At 39.2% G+C, this 19,923-nt stretch overlaps 1 protein-coding gene across 1 annotated transcript in view; it reads right to left on the reverse strand.

Annotated features, from left to right (window-relative positions):
- The window catches only part of TMX4 (thioredoxin related transmembrane protein 4), a 46,164-nt gene extending 26,577 nt beyond the window's left edge, over positions 1-19,587 (reverse strand). Inside the window, exons 1-2 of the mRNA XM_047067845.1 lie at positions 19,278-19,587; positions 7,184-7,299 (exon numbers count right to left, since the gene is read on the reverse strand). Coding sequence (XP_046923801.1) covers positions 7,184-7,299; positions 19,278-19,450 — 289 coding nt within the window. The 5' untranslated portion in view covers positions 19,451-19,587. The remainder of the gene's footprint in view (positions 1-7,183; positions 7,300-19,277) is intronic.
- Between the last annotated feature and the right edge of the window lie 336 nt (positions 19,588-19,923).

A 19,923-nucleotide genomic window follows, 5' to 3' on the forward strand; every position in this document is an offset into this window, starting at 1 on the left:
TCTGGTTCTTATTAGTTTTAATCTGGGGCAGTAAATTTAAACCATCAGTTTTCACATAAATGGATATCATTATTTCTATCTCAGTATTTTTTAGTATTAAATGGTTTCTTATTTATAAAGCAAACAGAATGCAGTGTTTGACATAGAATAAGTACTAAATACATCCGAACTAATATGCTGTATATTTAAATCTCTGATTAAAAGCTAGGATAAAATAGGATGTAATAAACTAACTTAGTGTTAAGTGCTTTGGAAATCAGACACTATTTTGGCTAACGTGTCTTTACAAATAAATGTGCCCATGAAAAAACACAATAGAGAAAATAATGACAGATAGTCTCTGAGAATTTTCTGCATTTTTCTGGTTCAGGCTAGAAGGATGCTCATCCCCAAAATTCCTAGAATAAAGGGTATAAGAACTTTATGGCTCTTGATATGAATTGCTGTGCTGTTTTCCAGAACTACTGTACCAATTTATAAGACCATCAGTTAAGGCTTATTTAAAATAAAGATCCTTTTTGGGACGCCTGGGTGGCTTGGTTGGTTGAGCATCAGACTGCAGCTCAGGTCATGATCAGGTCATGATCTCATGGGCTTTGAGCCCTGTGTCAGGCTCTGTGCTGATATCTCAGAGCTTGAAGCCTGCTTCTAATTCTGGGTCTCCCTCTCTCTCTGCCCTTCCCCCTACGTGCATGTGCGTGCTCTCTCTGTCTCTCCCTCTCTTCCTCTCAAAATTAAATAAACACTTAAAAAATTAAAATAAAGATCATTATTAATAAATTGTCACACCTCAAAACTTTCATTTATGTTTCTCTGTCAGTATTCCTTTAAATGAAAACCCATGCAGGATACTAATAATAAAATCATAGCTCCTAACTGAGATATGAGTTCAGTTTGCTGTCTGGGATAATATACTGTCACTGAGGCTGTATTCAGGACAATTAACAACAAAATCAAGAACAATTAATGTAGCCCTGAGATTATGACACATCACTAACTCCTTGAAGATCTGACACCATAGGATAATCACTTCAAATAAATGACATTTCTGAGAGATTAACAATGTCAGAAAGCTTTGGGCTTCATGTCAGTGCTCCAAAAATGTCTTCTAACCTTTAGTATTGATACCATCAGGTATCAAGGGAACCTTTCATTACCTGAAAAGTTAAAACATGACCACCCTGGAACGGAGAAGTACCATCTGAGGTTGTGAACTTCAAGCTTTAACAACAAGTAAAGTGTGGATCTTAACAAAGGATTACAACAGATCAGCAGCTCATTTCAAAGTCTGCATAATGATTCACTGCAACAAACTTCAGAAAGTGTAAAAGAAACAAGTGTACTCTAAACCTTTAACTAAAGGAGATAAAGGTTGGTCACAAGGTCTGCCAACATTTCTGCATGTCTTTTTTACTTTAAGGGAAACTTCCACTTTAAATGAAGATTTATTGCAACATAAAAGAGGCATTAATCCAAAATTCAGGAAAAATTTTAATGTCTTATTAGCAAGCTTATCTTAAACATGAAAGCTTATCTTAAAGAAAAAAAGAATTAAAAGATTATAGAAAGAAAAACTACATCAGGGAACTATATTTTGATATGCAAAAACACAATAGAAATTATTTAAGTTAAATATTTAAAAAATGGAGATAGCTACCAGCTTTTGTTCTACCATTATTAGCTGTGCTACTTTGGGCATGTTATTTAACCTCTCTGAGCCTCAGGTTTCTTAGTAATATAGAGATAAATAGTTCTCTCTATAGTTTTATTGAACATTTTAATATAGAGATAATAGCTCTCTTCATGTTATGAAACTAAAATGTATATAAGTGCCTAACAATTATAGGTTGAAGTAAATGCTTAACTAAATGTTAGTTATTATCACCAAAAGAGTAGCAGAAGGAAAGAAATAATAAAAAAAAAAAAAGAACTAGCCTTACCTTTGAGACGGAAATAAAGTTGTCAATATAATAGAATACAAAAGACTAATTTTTATAATTATCAAATTAAAATATGAACATTAACTGAAACACAGTTAACTAACAGCTTTTGCTGTTAGTGACTTAAACATAATGCTTATTCTTGACCGTGGTGGGAGTCTGGTTTACCTCTAGTCTAGTGAAAAACCATCACCCATGGGTGCTCTATGAGCAGCTACTGTTTTCCTGTCCTTGACAACTAAGCTCATCTGCCTGGAACAGAAGTTTCAAGTACATACTCATTACACTGACTTTCCCAAAGAGCATGCAACTGAAATATCTATCGCCTGCCCTATGTAGTATTACACAGACAATGTAATCTGATCTAATCTAAGGCCTTTCCTTTCCTTGACTTCTACATCTCAGCTGTAAAATGCAATGTGTTTATAATCCCCAATCTTGATAATTCTGAAATCTTATTTTCTGTTCAAAATACCTACAAAAAAAAATCTCTTGTGAGATATACCCCTGGAAGAGTTACAGGCATGACTAAATGCAAGCATAAACACTTCAGAAATTCTTGCTTTCATTTCTTTTTAAATTTTATTTGCAAAAAAAAGAAATGAAATTATGCCTTACTAGCAGTGTTGGCAAGGCAGCCCTGATGAAAGTATATACCAATGGAGATCTGTGACCAAACACCAATCTGTATACGGAAATATCCAGAGGTGCCTGGGTGGCTCAGCCAGTTAAGCATCTGACTTCAGCTCAAGTCATGATCTCACAGTTGGTGAGTTCAAGCCCCATATCGGGTAAGCCTGAGCCCCACTTTTCTCTCTCTCATGGGATTCTCCTTCTCATGGGATTCTCTCTCTCTCCTTCTCTCGCTTTGCCCCTGGCTCACTTGTGCCCTCTCTGTCTCTGGAAAAAAAGAAATCTAGTAAAATGTTCAAATTGGGGAAATGTAGTATTCAGGATGTTAGACTTTGTAAAAATGAAGTAAATACCCAAAGAACTTTCAAGAATAGGGTCAAGCTGCCCTGGAGGTCTGCCAATGAGTCAGTACAACCTAAGACATGTCTCTCTTCATTTGGCTTCCAGGACCCCCTACTCCTCCAGCTCCTTCCTACCTCACCTGCTTCTCTTTTTCCTCTGTTGGAACTAGCTCTTTCCTTCTACATGTTAGACTTCCCTGGTTCCCAATCCCCAAAACACTTCTCTGGCACACCCTCCCTAGGCGATCTCAATTCTTCCCCTTCTTTTAAATTTTTTTTTTTTTTCAACGTTTATTCACTTCTGGGACAGAGAGAGACAGAGCATGAACGGGGGAGGGGCAGAGAGAGAGGGAGACACAGAATCGGAAACAGGCTCCAGGCTCTGAGCCATCAGCCCAGAGCCCGACGCGGGGCTCAAACTCGCGGACCGCGAGATCGTGACCTGGCTGAAGTCGGACGCTTAACCGACTGCGCCACCCAGGCGCCCCTTCCCCTTCTTTTAAATACCATATAGAGTGATGATCCTCAAATGTATATCTCTAGCTCAGCTGTATTTGGTTTTCTATTGAACATCTTAAACTTCAACCCTTTGGTCTTCACCATCTTCTTTCTTTCCATCAAATGCTACAGCCAATCTATAAAGAAATCCTTTATAGATTCTTTATATCCAATCCTGGATTGGATATTCCAGCCAAATGTAGTATCTCAACTCCAATCACTCATCACTGCTGCTGCTTGTCCGAGCCACCATCATCTCCACTTGGGACTACTACATTAACCTCTTAACTTCTTGTTTCCACTTCTGACTTCCTACAGACAAATTTTCATGTAGCAGCCAAAGCAATTCTTTCAAAACATAAACCATATCATGTCACTCCCCTACACAAAACCTTCCAGTAGCTTCCTTGCTATCATACTAATATCTAAATTCCTTGTCATGGCCAAGAACACCCTGCATGGTCTGGTCCCTAGCTACCCCTCCAGTTCTGTTTATCTTGAGTATCTCACTGGCTATCATATGGCTCCTCAAATAAGCCAAATACACTCCTGCCTGCACATGCCATTTGCTCTGCCTGGAATGCTCCTCCTCTATGGCTTGTTGAAATTCACTTTCTCAATTTGTCAAGACATCTAGTCAAACAGTCCTTCCCTGCACATCCTATATAAAAGAGTGGCTCTCACAATTTTTTACATTTTTATCCTGCTTTCTTTTTCTTGAAGTCCTTACTGCCACCAGACATTATTTTCCATTTTACTCTCATTACTATTTATCTCCTTCACTAAAATGTAAATTCAATGGGCAGCCAGGTCTTTATATTCCTTATTTACTTGTATCATTTATCTATATCACTGTCATCTAATTTTTATAATGTTTATTTATTGTTGAGAGAGAAAGAGAGTGAGCACACAAGTGGTGGAAGGGCAGGGAGAAAGAAGGAGACACAGAATGTGAAGAGCTCTGAGCTGTCAGCACAGAGCCCGATATGGGGCTCAAACTCATGAACCGTGAGATCATGACCAAAGTCAGATGCTTAACTGACTGAGCCATCTAGGCACCCCTGTATCACTGCCATCTAGAACAAGACCTGGTACGTGGTAGAAACTCAAATATTTCTTGAATAAGTACATTATTCTGAAACCCTTTTAAAAGATTAATTGATAGCATTAGATTAAAAAAAATTTTAGAGAGAGAGAGAGTGTGCACACAAGCAGGGGAGAGGGGTGGAGGGACAGAGAGAGGGAGAGAGGGAAAGAGAGAGAGAGAATCTTAAGCAGGCTCCATGCTCACTGCAGAGACTGAAGCGAGGCTCAATTCCACGACGCTGGGGTCATGACCTGAGCCGAAATCAAGAGCTGGACACTCAACCAACTGAGCCACCCAGGGGCCCTAACAGCATTAGATTTAATAAAGTATAAAATAAAATAGTATAATCTGAAGTGAAGTATTCTTTAGGCCACTCAATCATGTGTGTGGAATTTTGTCTCATAATTTTTATTTATGAGTTACAGTTTTTAAATTTTTACTATTTAAAATAATTCTAGAACTTATACTTTAAAACTTGTTTTAATACACAATCATTTTTTCCTTTTTTTGGACTTTGTTTCTTCGCTATTCCTAAAGAATACTGGACCAAAGACTTTTTTCCTTCTTCTTTGATAAATATTTCAAATATATATAATTTACATTTACATAAATAGTATGAGTCAATGATAAATTTGTTTTTAAAATATTTCATTATAATAGATTTCTCTCTACCTTATCAAAAAAGCACTCAATCCATTCACACTGAAAATAGTAGCTGTAAATCTACATTTTAGATGGAAAGACTATGTTCAGTTAACCTTTAGATTTGTGAATCCATCACAAAGTTAATTGTTTAATTCTTTTAACTCAAATCATGCTGTGAATTCACGGCAGGTACACCAAACGACTGAAATGTGAATAGGCCAGCTGCATTTCCAAGAAACACATCATCAAATGTATCTCCTGCCCACTAATTAGCAAGGCTTACACCTGATTTCACTGGACTGAAACTACTAAAAGACAAAAACAAGTTTACAGCAAAAATGTAATTGCAATGACATGACTTCCAAATGGAATAACTCATTCTAATAGGCCAAACCATGAACTAGTAAGTATAATTGTCCAGCTCTAAACAGCAGATAGGCAGAAATGGATTTGATTCAAATGATTAAAAAGGTAGAGGCTTGAGAAGTAATGACTAACAGAAATCTCTCTCCAGGGGTTTGTCAACACATTCATCTTAACAGACACCATCAGTTTTCCTGTCCAAGTAATTGGTAATTCATTACTTTGTGTTTTTGCACTCACAGTTGTTTCAGAAAAGTAATTGCTACACCTCCATGCCTACCTTCTTTTTTCCCTTGTAAAGGGAAGAGAGAGACAGAGTATGCACAAGCATTGGGGGAGGGGCAGAGACAGAGAGAGAGAATCTCAAGCAGGCTCTGTTCACAGTGCAGAGTCCGACTTGGGGCTCGATCTCACGACCCTGGAATGATGACCTGAGCCAAAATCAAGAATCGGCAGCTCAACCGACTGAGCCACTCAGGAAACCCTTACACAGTTATTTTTAAACTACAAATACTACTTGTGTGTATCTTTTCAGAATTTAAAAGTTTCCTCTATTTCTCTCTTTCTTTTGAAAAATTATATCATTAACAGCTAATAAATGTAGATGAAACAACAGAATTAGAAATTCACCATTCTGGAACACACTGAAATATTTGGTTCGGGTAAGATCATCATTTGGTTCAGGTAAGATCATCAACGCCATGTATCACCCCATAGATTATATGCTAATCACAAAATGGGGTCTTTTCTTTACAATGGAGATGTTTAATGTCATCACCTTAAACAAGTGCTCAAACTCAACATCACTAACGTGTCTTAATATGTGTGATATTTGTCACACATATTTGTCTTTTGGTAGAATACAATTTAAGTCACAGGATCACCTATGAAGTACTCTTAGCCATAAATGTCTAACCTGAATCATGTCTCTAGACCAAAATTCAAGTTGCAGAAAATATAAGAATAAATTAAATGTTCCTACAGAGAAACACCTAGGCAAATCCCCAGCCTGTTCTCTTCAGAGTATCAATGTCATGAAAAAAAAATGGGGGACTATTTTCTAGAATGAGGGAGACTAAAAAGTATAGCTACCAAATTCAATTGGTGAACCTTGATTATACCCTGGTTCAAAATGGGAAATAATGAGAAAGATTTTAATATACTTAAGTACTTAAGGGTAAAGTATCATGATGTCTACAACTGATTTTCAAATGACTCAGCAAATTAATAACAATATAAAATATATATATGTCAACACCAGCATACATAGACAGACCCAGATATGTTAACATGTTATCTGTTGATTCTAGATGGTTAGTTCATGCATACTCAATATCCTAGCCTTTCATCTTTTCTATATGTTTGAAAAAATTCAAAATAAAGGGGCGGCACCTTGGTGGCTCAGTTGGTTAAGCGTCCGACTTCAGTTCAGGTCATGATCTTGTGGCTCCTGAGTTTGAGCCCTGCGTCGGGCTCTGTGCTGACAGCTCCAAGCCCAGAGTCTGCTTCAGACTCTGTGTCTCCCTCTCTCTCTGCCCTTCCCCGGCTCATGCTCTGTCTCTCTCTCTCTCTCTCTCTCTCAAAAATACATTTTAAAATAAATAAATACATTTAAATAAAAAAATCAAAATTAAAAGTAATAAGCTTTCGCATTTCATGTCCAACATGTACAGCACCTGGCTCTTGAATGACGTCCACTTTGCCCACACTGATTTGAAGTGTTTCACCGTTCCTTGCAAATGTCTCCCATTCTGAGTCAGTCTGCTGGCAGGACGGACACCAAGGGGCATAACTATAAAAGAAGAATAGCTAATCAATATCATCAACATATGAAAAAAATCTGTAAAACAAAATAGAGAAATAAGTTTTTAACTAAAGGGAAGCACAAGAGCAAGCTTTTCCAAAGACACTTGATATAGATAAACAGAAGCAGATTTCCCTGCTAGAATCTAATGTATGAATATCAATTCCCCAGGAAAAACTTAGCCAAAGTTTAAGAATATTTTCACAAATTACTACAATACATAAGATATTTTATTTCAAAGTTATTCTTACAACGAACCCAAATTATACTACTTTCCAGATAGCTTATGATTTTTCAGGGTCAAACTATTTTGAGTGCCCCACTAATGGCAGACAATTTTCACAAGGGCCCCTTTAAACTAGGCAAACCAGTTTCAGACCCATCAATGTGAGATCTGATGGACAGAAGATGTATTGCCAGTGGGTGCCCCCAAATGCAAATCATTTCCAAAGATATGTGGCAGTCTGAAGCATTCTCAGAAAGTAGAAGCTATAGGCTAAGCTGGCTAAATGACACTTTTTTAAATAGAAGAGGAATTAGAAATAAACACTTGGGACTTCAACCAGAACTCTGTTTTTTTACATTATTTTTTTCATTCAACAAACATGATCTAAGCACCATTCTAGAAACTGAGGCCACAACTGTGAACAAGACAAACGTGGTACCTCCTTCCTCCTTGTGGACTGCATCACCCACAGATGAAAAGAGGTAAACATAGGGGTAATGACATTCCAAGTGGCAAATGCCATGACTCAATGTGGATGCTATGGGACACTCAGGAGCTGGGTGATCTCAGAGGGCCCACAGAGAAAGGAGCATCCATGCTAAGATCTAAAGTAAGAGTAACGGCCAGAGAGGGCTCAGGGAATGTTCTAATCTAAGCAGAGAGAACAGTTAAGTGTGAAGGATCAGAGTACTGACAGGACAGGATGAAGGCATCATTCACAGCCTTTAAAAATGTTGTATGAGGAGTTAGGACTTTATTCAAAGCTCCATTACCTATACTCTAAAGAAGTGAGAATCATAATCAGATTTACATTTTTGGAAAAGTCACCTGGCAGCTCCTTGGATAATGGATCAGGGAAGGATAAGATGGAAGGAAGCAAACTGGAAGGTTAGGCTGTCATCCTGGCAATATGTTAAGGGCCTCGCTTTGTTCCTATGATCCTAGAAAACATCATAAATAGGTCATAAAGCTCTAACACAGCCAAGATTTTATATGCAGATGTTAAAATAGGAATCCAGAAAAGGTTCCTGTTTAGAAATATAGTGGATTTAACAGTGTCTCTTAAAAAGATATATCCAACTCCTAAGCCCCCATACCTATGCATATGATCTTATTTGGAATAAGGGTCATTATACATATAATCAAATTAAGGATCTTGGGGTGTGATTATCCTGGATTTAGGATAGGTTCTCACAAGAGAAAGAAGAAGGAAGTGTGACACAGAGAAGAAGGAAGGCCATGTGAAAACATAGTCAGAGATGGGTGTTATGCAGCTACAGGCCAAGGGAAGCCACGCTGGCTACAAGAAGCTAGGAGAGGCATGGAACAGACAGTCTCACAGCGCCTCCAGAGGAAGCCACCTTGCCAACATTTTGATTTTGGAATTTGGGTCTCCAGAATTGTGAGAGAGTAAATTTCCATTGTTTTAAGCCACTAAGTTTGTAGTAATTTACAGTTGTCCAAGGAAACTAATACAGAAAGGAAGATAAAATTTGAAATAAGAAGAGATTGAGATCAAATATGCCTTATGAAGATTTTAAGAGTTGGTCGAGCTATGCTTATTATAAACACTTGTTAACAAACAGTAACATGTGCTGGAAATCCATTTTAAAGTACTAACATAGGACACAAGTAAAAGGAAAATATTTACAGAATAATGTCACAAAAATACATTAGTACAAATGGAGAGATATTTTGTTTTGCTGAATAATACCCAGACGGAAAAAGCAGTAAATAAAATTAATCAATGCTCACAAAATAGGACACAATGCTCACAATGCTCACAAAAAAATCACTGGACACTGAATATTTTGGGATCCCACCAACTAGGCATATTTTAAAAATCTGCTTAAATGGGGTGCCTGGGTGGCTCAGTTGGTTAAGCATCCAACTTTGGCTCAGGTCATGATCTCACAGTTTGTGACATTGAGCCCCATGTCAGGCTCTGTGCTGTCAGCTTGAAGCCTGGAGCCCACTTCAAATTCTATGTCTCTCTCTCTCTCTGCCCCTTCCCTGCTCGTTCTCTGTCTCTGTCTCTCTCTCAAAAATAAATAAACATTAAAATTTTTTTAAAAGTCTGCTTAAATCTGTTTAAATTATACTTTAAAAATCCTCAACTCGGGGCGCCTGGGTGGCGCAGTCGGTTAAGCGTCCGACTTCAGCTCAGGTCACGATCTCGCGGTCCGTGAGTTCGAGCCCCGCGTCAGGCTCTGGGCTGATGGCTCAGAGCCTGGAGCCTGTTTCCGATTCTGTGTCTCCCTCTCTCTCTGCCCCTCCCCCGTTCATGCTCTGTCTCTGTCTCAAAAATAAATAAACGTTAAAAAAAAAAAAATTTAAAAAAAAATAAAAATCCTCAACTCAAGTCAAAATACTGAGTGGATAAATGCAATAGGTTTTTTTAAAAGACTTGATATCACTGATTGTTTACATACAATGGGTGAATATTAGAGTAGGTAAATTATTCCACCAAGGGGTAGAGGAGATATAGACGAACCAAGATTGGCTGTATGTTGACACAACTGATAAATCTGGATGATGGATGATGAGGGTTCATCATACTACCCCTATTTTTGTGTATTTTTTAAATTTTCCTAATGGTTTTTGTCGTCTTATTGAAGTATAACTGACATATAACATTACACTAGTTTCAGGTACAACATAATGATTAAACATATTTTTTAAAAGACTTGATTAAATGGAAAGATATGCCAAGTTCTGGATGCGCAGGCTCAGCATTGTGAAAATGTTGATTCTTACCCCCGATTTATTTTCCATTTTATTCCATTCCCGAACTATTTTTACAAAACAAGGCATCTATTATTTTTATGTTAGGAGAAGAAAGTGGTGGGGGAGAAAGAGAGGTAGGAAAGAATGTCTCCCAAAGAATGAGACAGGAACACCTGGGTGGCTCAGTCGGTTAAGCGTCTGACTTTGGCTCAGGTCATGATCTCACAGATTGTGAGTTCGAGGCCCGCGTCAGGCTCTGTGCTGACAGCTCAAAGCCTGGAGCCTGCTTGGGATTCTGTGTCTCCCTGTCTCTCTGCCCCTGTCTACCCACCTCTGTCTCTCTCAAAAATAAATAAACATTTAAAAAAAAAAAATAAGACAAACACACATGCACACACAGGGAAAAAATGCCTTAGGAAAGGAAATAAAGGGGAAAAGGTGTTAAATGATCAAATTCTGTAATAAAATTTAGGCACAAAGGTACTGTTAGGTCATCATTTACAAACCCTTTTATCTCAACCTGGGCGGAAGCATGCCTGTAAATGCCATGCAATACTCAATGCGATGATGCATACAAACCAACTTTCCTGAAAAACAGTAACAAACTGAAAGTGGGCAATATTTTGATCTTTCACATTATGAGGAGGTTACAGGGGGTTAAAAGTCAACATGATGGGTTGCATTTACTTCAAGACAAGTATTGAGATTAGGCCCAGCCCAGCAAGAGAAAGGGCTGTCCAAAGCAAGGCACGCATTTCTCTGTCCAGCCAGGCCCCTAGATGCAACCAGACTTAAGCACAATTTTTCACCCTCTCTAAGGATTGTTCATACTTCTCTAGAGGGGTAGAATAGCCAATTCCAAGATGATTCTAAAAGGTCATTAATCTTCTCATTACATCTCACTGTCTAGTCCCTGAGATCCCAGAGATACATGTGGACCAGAAGACATGATTCAAGAACAATCCACTGACATCTTTGAACATAGCTGATTTTAAACATGTGAATCTCTACATTTCCAGGGCATTGTATATACCTGGTGCAGTAAGTGCTCAATAAATATTTGCTGAATAAATAAATGAAAAAATTAAAATATATATATAGTCTTTATTTGAGAAAAGTCATTTTCTACATATTTGAAAAACATTCAGGGGTGCCTGGGTGGCTTAGTTAAGTGTCCAACTTCAGCTCAGATCTTGTAGTTCTTGAGTTCTAGCCCCACGTCGGGCTCTGTACTAACAGCTTGGAGCCTGGAGCCTGCTTCAGATTCTGTGTTTCCTGCTCCCTCTGCTCCTCCCCTGCTTTTGTGCACAAGCTCTCTCTCTCTCTTTCCCTCTCTCTCTCTCTCTCTCTCTCTCAAAAATAAATAAATTTAGAAAAAACCCGTCATATGGCAGATGTTACTGGGACAAGCAGTTGGTAAACTTTAGGAAAAAAGAGGACATTTTATTATTAAGTATACTTTGACAGGCATTTCTGTGTATTAGATAAGAGTACTGCCAGAGGATTCAGCAAGACCAACCACAAATTAACCATGTGACTTTGGGCAGGCAGCTTAATACTCACTCCATGCCTCAGCTTCCTCAACTGCAAAATGGGATAATAACACCAGCTACCTTAGAAGGTTGTTGGGAGATTAGATGACTTATATAAAACAGGTACATGTTAAGAACAATTATTAATACCAATTACATTTCTAATACACTGTTTGGTTTCCAAGACACTTTTATGATACATTAGCTCATCTGAACCTTACAACCTCACTGTCAAACAGACCATGCAGATTTAAAGGACCTAGCTTAAGGTCACCTAAGACCACACAGAGTAAGAACCCAGATGGAGCATTTAGTTTTTGTTTTGTTTTTTGAGGCGGGGTGGGGGGGTGCTTCAGGGGAAGAGGGAGAAAGAATCTCAAGGAGCCTCCATGCCTAGCACAAAGCCTGACTGGGGCTTGTTCTCATATCCATGAGATCATGACCTGAGCCAAAATCAAGAGTCAGATGCTCAACCAACTGAGCCACCCAGGCTCCCCCCAATCTTTTTTTTTTTTTTTTTTTTTTTTTTTTTTACATACCAGTCCCTAGTCTCTAGACAGGCTATTATATAAAGTGGGATTTGGGTAACATTGATCCCTAGATATAAAAATGCCACTGAGGTTATTTTAGATATTCCATTTTTTATGTAGCTGCTACCCACTGGAGACTGAGGGACTATGAATGCCATTATTTCTGAGATTTAATCAGAGCTATTTGTGTTGGAGTGCACCAACATCATTCATTAACTTAGTGCATTCTTTGGTGGTAGAAATAAGGCAGCTCTGAGTCTCTGGTGTGGGAATTGGCCCACTGTTGTTTCAGCTTTTCAAATTATTAGTATTCTTTTGTATCTGAAGGACGATGATTTAGATGGTAATTTAGAACCTACTACAAGAAGGTTCTTCAGGGACCAAACGAATACAAAGAAGAAAAGTCATGACTTTCATGTGCTAATGCACTCTCTGTGTCTGTGTAAGTACGTGTATATAAATGTAATCTTTCTGTACATACGCATGATGAAAATCATCAGAAAGGACTGATCACGATCTTTATTTATATTATTTAAAACTAGTTCATAATGTCAATCTTCTAAGAACTATAAAAGGGTTGACCTGCCATAACTGTCTTTTACATTCAAATTAATCCTTCTTTAAGATCCTCCAAAAGGAATTAGAACCTTTACAGTCATGAAAACTATATGACAGTATCTTATCTATTTAAGCTTTTCCCAGGTGCCAGGGGTATATAAAATTAGCAAGCTTCATAAACACATTTAAAATGCTGTACGGCTAAAACACAGACTTGAATATTAATCCAAGGTTTTTAACCACTTTGGGAAACAAAATTCTAAAGCATGTTTTCGTCATCCATGTTATGCAATTCATGCATAAATTATACTTAGTTTCTGTTATATGTAAGGTAGTTGAAGGCCTTTGATTACTTTGATTTCATGAACCAACTGAATTTGGTGTGAGATTTCATTAAGTACATGAAACACATCAGAGAAAGGAGTTAAATACATTTCCTAGAAATAAAATTTTACTAACACTACATTTTTATTCTCCCAATAATGTGCAATTTTTCTTCTTCTGTTTTGGCCCAAATTTCACCAGTGTGTCCCCGTACATTCTCTTTTCTCATCCATGCAGAGATGAGATAGACAATGACTGATACAGTCGATTTTCACTTAGAACTTATTTTGCTCAAAATGCTCAAAAGAATATGTGACAACGAAGATGAAAGAGGTAAACTAGGGTCATTTTTCTATGCCTTAATACATGAAACTAAATCAAAATGTCTTAGCTGATGACTTAACTACATCAAGTATCATTCTTATATCTGGAAAACATGGGAAAACTCATAATAATCCAAGAGTTGGAAGGCTTATATTTAATTCAATTTCTTTAGAAGATCATTTCTAGGGCATTTTATCATAAAATGTAGAGAAAAAATAAAAATGGATAACTCCACAAAAATCATGTTATGTGCTAGAGAAAACAGAATTCACTCCATGGGGGCTCCTGGGTGGCTCAGTGAGTTAAGCATTTGACTTCATCTCAGGTCATGATCTCAAGGTTCTTTAGTTCAAGCCCCGTGTCAGGCTCTGTGCTGACCGTTCAGAGCCTGGAGCTTGCTTCAGATTCTGTGTCTCCCTCTCTCTCTCTTCCCACTCACGCTCTGTCTCTCAAAAATGAATAAATGTTAAAAAAAAAAATTAAGAAGAAAAAAAAAAAGACAAACACTCAATGAAGGCAGGGACTGGTATATTGCTTATACTGAGCCAGAACAGAGCCTGGCAGGTCCTGGACCACAGTAAATATTTAATACATTAATGAACAAATGGGAGATGATAGTGACTCTCCTTAGTATCTAAGACAATATATACAGGTGTTACCTCAGTGATACACTTGAGGAAGCTCCTGATTAAAGGAACAACTAGTCTATTATTCGTTTAAAGTATTTATTGAATGTGATAGTTATTAAGGCTCTGGAGATAAACAGGAAAAAGAAAAAATTTCTTTCTCTACTGAAAAGTTAATTGTCTAGAGGAAGAGTCAGAGAAGCATATAAATTAACATATAATTATGAGTTGTGATAAGGGCCAGGCTAGGTACAAACAAGGCAAAGTGAGAATTTTCCTGGGTGGTTAGGGTGCAGAAAAGGCAGAGCACCTGTTTGGGTGGTGAAGAGTGTCAGGAATGAGCATATAGCAATAATGCTCCTCATCTGGAGAATCTAGAGACGATAAAACCATGGGTGGGTCGTTGAATCCCACAGGGAAAAGGCCTCCCTTAATGGTGCACTCTTCATGGTGCTGGCCAGCTGACAGCCTAAGCATGAACCGGACAGGCTTTGTACCTTCCTCCCCTAGGTCCCCGCTATTCTCCTAGGTTTGCAGCAGGAACTGCAAAGCTCAGGCCTGTGTTCTAGTTCTGGCCTTGCCAATCACTTCCTAAGGATCTGGCCTTGGCCAAAGCTTTAACCTTTTCAAGTTTCATCTCCCCTAGTTAATGAGAATGCTAACTCTGCACCAGATTGCTGGGATGATTAAATAAGACAGCATTCAGGACATGAAATGGAAGCAATGTAACTGTTTACTGTGACTGAGATGATGATGATCATAGAGGTGATAATGTGGATAACCCTTTGTGGAAACAATCTGAAATTAAATACTTCTATGTTCACTTATGAGCTATTCTTTTTCATGTTTTTAAATACCCATAACAGTACCCAGGGCAGTGGTTTTCAATCAGAGACATTTGGGAATGTGCATAAGGAATGGAGATGATTAAAATTTTTTTGATGTCACATGAACACTAGAATGTGATGGGTAGAGGCAGTGACGCTAACGGTTCTGCAACAGGCAGGCCATCCCCACATATCAAAGAACTGTCCAACCCAAGATGCCAACAGTGCCCTGATGAGAACCACTGCTGAATGCCTGACAGAGAAGAAGCATTCAGGAAATATTTGCTAAATAAATGAATGCTGTATCTGCTATTTATTTCCTTCAGAACACAGAAGATTGACAGTCCCTTGAAATCAAAGAATGTCGTTCATTCATTTTCATCTTCCAAGACCCCCAAGTCTAAACCTGAAACATAACAAGCATTTAATGACTATCTCTTAAACATTCAATCCACACATCACTATACTCTATTAAACTTCAAAAAATTATGACTATCTGACAAGCTAAGGTGATGCTGCTTGAAGGCATTCTCTTCGGGAATAAGAAGGATTTTGGAAAAAAAGTGCTAAAACCTAGAGGTTCTAAGGATATAAATGAGGCTTCCCTCCATCACAGTGACTAATTTAAATTAGAATCAAGTCAGAAAAGGTAATATTTTATAAAGATCTATAAGCTTTACAGAGGTAAATTAACCCAAAGATATACTTTTCTTCTGAATATCAGTTTAAAAGTAGGCAGGTCAGGGCCCCTTGGGTGCCTCAGTTGGTTGAGTGTCTGACTTGATTTCAGCTCAGGTCATGCATGATCCCAAGGTCATGGAATCGAGCCCCGAGTTGGGCTCCATGCTGAGTGTGGAGCCCAGTTAAGATTCTCTCTTTCTTGGGGCGCCTGGGTGGCTCAGTCGGTTAAGTGTCCCAACTTCCGCTCAGGTCATGATCTCATGGATAGTGAGTTCAAGCCCCACACTGGGCTCTGTGCTGACAGCTCAGAGCCTGGAGCCTGCTTTGGATTCTGTATCTCGCTCTCTCTCTGTCCCTCTCCTGCTCACACTCTGTCTCTCTCCCAAAAATAAGTAAACATTTAAAAAAAAAAAAAAGATTCTCTCTTTCTCTCCCTATGCCCCTCTTCCCTGCTTGTGCTCTCACTATATATATAATAAAATAAAATAAATATTTTTTTAAAGAAGGCAGATCAAAATTAAGCTACTTGGATATCTACTTATTTCTTTGGGGTGGGGGGGAAACACCAGAAAAATATATAGAATGTACATTTTTGTGTGTCAAAAGAACAAAAGCGGTATTCTCAAGAACTGATACAATGGGAACCAAAAAAGTTTAAAATAGTAAAAGGTTGCAAAGTAACTGAATAAAGGATATTATGAAACAATGGAAATAGAAAAAAAGAAAACTTCAGAAGGTATTCTAAGGATTATATATACTCTTTCCTAATCCTGAGAAAGGGCAAACTTTTCATCAGAGGTTAGGATGAGAAAAGTACAACAAGCCAATCATAGAGACATGGCAGAAATAGGGATTAAAATTATAAAACAATATATGAAAGCAAACAAGAAGAGAAAAACTGAATATACAACAAGCATTAAAGAAAATGTAAATAATAATGGGATGATTTTTCAGATTTTTTTAAAAAAAGGTTTCAGAATTGAAATGGTGAATTACTACAAATATATATTTTAACTGATATTTCCCCTTAACAGAGAAGTGCTTTTTAAACACTGAAAATTCAATTGCAAGTTTCCAAAAAAATTGACTGTTTTTAAAACAAATAAAATATAACAAATTAAATTTCATAACAGGAGCAGAAAACACTGCTAGGTCCTTAAAAACAACTAAAATTATCAATACCAATATAACCAAAAATTGTATTATAGGAGCTTTGTATGAAGTGGAATATGAGAGAAAAAAATCCCAGAAGAGAAGTAGGATATAAGCAAATGAACAAATAAATGTCATTCACAGTAATGTCAAAATTTTTCATACTATCAGAAAGTCTCCTAATTGCTTCTTTAGAAAAGTTAAATGCATCATCTGTAGACCCCTCACAATCTCCATTTATTATGATCTGTTTACTTGAAAAAAGTGTTGAAACGGTAGCTAGTATTAACACATTTGGCTTTTCTCTGTTCTATACATCAGCAAAAAGATTCTGATAAGGCTATTTGAGTGAATTCTTAGAAATTTATGGTAGGCCTGTAGTGGTTGAGAATATAATGAATTTTATATTTTTTTAAGTGTTCAATTTTGTGAAAGGGAGGAAAGGGGGTATCACAAACAGATAAGAGCAACAATATTTCTTCAGGACTTAGGTTCTGTTATGTAGAAAAAAGTTGGATACAATGGTTTAAATCTTCTTTCCTTTAGAGCCTCCCTTCATAGTGACTTATTCTGAAGTGTACCCAATGAAAAGGGAACTTCTAAAATGATCTCAGGCACAATACAGCTTACTTCTGGGTTCTAAGTCCCATCTTTCATCACAGCCCAACATATTCCATGCGATGGACACATGGCAAGTTTAGAGCAATTGGTTACTATGTCTGGGCTTGAACATTTATGAAAAGTTTAATTTGACAGTCGACGTAGCCAAACATACGAGTTGTTGGCTGTTGCACGTTTACAAGCTTCACATGGCTTACACTCACCTGAGCTTTAGCTTTAGTTCTTTTACTAAGAAAAAAAAATAGAGAGACGGTTATTCCAAAAAGGAGCTATAAAGGAGTTGAGGCCTTTCTGTTTTGACCTTCATCATGTACATACACAAACTCAGTTTTAATCAGAAAACTGGCATCTAGAAAGCTCCACCGTATAAGCACCTACTTTCAAAAAGAACTCTTTGTAGTACTAGCTGACAAAATGCAGTCTAAAATCTTACAATTATTACAAACATGACAGTCTTGAATAAAGCTCCACTTACGTGAAAAGCTTCTCTCTTAAATGGAAAATGACCTCTTCATCTTCATCCTCCTCATACTAAACTCATTAAGTAGTTTAATAAGTGCTTCATGACTACATATTTCCTTAATCATTTCATTGGTTCATTATGACACCAAAGGCATTTTACTTTCAGGTCTATCACCTTCTTTGTGGACAAAAGGTAAATGTATGTTTGAAGGGGTAATGTGTACTATGTTCTCTGAACAGCCTAATCTGCTAAGGGACTTGTAACTTTGGGCCCTGATCTCACGCTGAGGTTTTCTCTCCATACGCATCTATCTGCAACCGAAATTGAGAAAACCAAAATGTAGTCTTGGACAAATAAAGGAAAGACCCAATTCTGTGTGTCTGTGTCCTCAAGGAAAGATTAATGGCCAAACAGTAGTGATCAAGTATATACATGATCTGAAACTACAGTCTAAGGAGATAAGGTATCATTTCTCCAGATGTTCTTCATATTCCCCACAAGCCCACCGTGATGGTCTCTGAAGCCTGTTCAAACATCCTCCCATGGTCTCCTTCAAGGCTTTTTCCAAAGGGTCACTTTCTTCCTAGAAGTTAATTTTAAGCCATGTGCCTGTTCCTAACTAACTCAAAACTGTATTTTCCCATCTCCTTCAAGCAAAGACACTATCCACAGTTTACCTTCTATTGTTCAAAAGAGGCGATGTACTAATGTCCCTTTCTTTATTACACTCACACAATTATCTACCCAGAAATCTCTACCTCTAAAAATGATAAGGAATATCAATATTTATTTGAAATCTTGTCCTAAAACTTCAAAAACACCCCATCTTCCTGTTTTATTTTTCACAATGACATCTCGGAGAATTCAAAATGAAAACCAAAATACTTTGCACTAGCTCGTGTGCCCTTCACGGTCTGTAATTATCCATTCAACAAATACCCTGCGTAGCCCGTGCTACGTATTTGTACTGCGCGTTAATTTCACTGAATGGCAGCCCTTTTCTCTTCGTACACACCTGCACCAAAAGCACGCGATTTTCTCACAGATTTCCTCCATTTCCCCCGACTCCCCTTGGCACGCTGCCCACCCCATCCCTCAACTCTTGCCCCCGCCCCCACCACCAAAGGCAGGGGGCTTAGCAGGCGAGGGGGGCAGCGGGTGCGGAGAGAGGCGGGATGCTCCGCACCCGCAGCTGTCACCGCGGAGGGCCTGGCGCGCATGCGCACCGTGAGCAGCCGGCCCCCGCGCGGGGGGCCGCAGGGCGAGCAGTGGCGGAGCCCAGCGGGCGGTGCGGACTCCACAGCGGCCCGCGCGGCTCTGGGAGGGCGGGGCCCAGGGGGGCAGTGTGGCGTGCGGGACGTGCGGGCACACTCACAATTTCAGCATCCACTCGCCCTCCATCACCAGCGTCCAGTTGGAGGCGGTCATGGGCCGCACCCAGCTCCGCTCCTCCGGCAGCGCGGCCTGCGCGGGGCCGGCCTCCTCCGCCACCGCGACCCGGGCGGCCAGGAGCGCCGTCAGCAGCGGGCCCCAGCGCCCGCCCGCCATGTTGGCGCGTGGAGCGAGCCTCCTCGGCAGGGTACGTGGCGAGAGGAAGCGATGGGCCCGGAGCTTCGCTAGCTCGCAAGCCCGGGCCTTTCCAGGTAGTCGGAGGTGGTGCCGGGCCGCCCCGCCTCCGCCCCGCCGCAAGAACAGTCCCAGCTTAGAAGGCGGGCAGTCAGCGCCGCCTCTTATCCGCCTGGTCCCGCCGAGGCCACGCCCCCTCCCGCCTCCCCTTGCCGTTGCCCGGGGTGTCGGTTGCCTGGGCAACGGCCGCCCTTTCTTTCTGACACCACTCCCCCCTTCCCCCCCCGAAAATAAACAGATGACCCAATGTTGCCTAAGTTAGAACAGGCGCCTCATGCACCCAGGCTCCAGTACTGAGGTTGGCGCGCGTGGGGTTTTCTAAAGAGAATCGCGGCCAGTAATTAAAAAACTCACCCCCTATTCAGTGGCAGCGAGAATAACAAGAATGGACTGCA

This window comes from Lynx rufus, unplaced genomic scaffold (genome assembly GCF_022079265.1).
Source record: "Lynx rufus isolate CCGP_SWC_20201006 ecotype Redwood Valley unplaced genomic scaffold, mLynRuf1.p SCAF_8, whole genome shotgun sequence".
Lineage (NCBI taxonomy): Eukaryota > Metazoa > Chordata > Mammalia > Carnivora > Felidae > Lynx > Lynx rufus.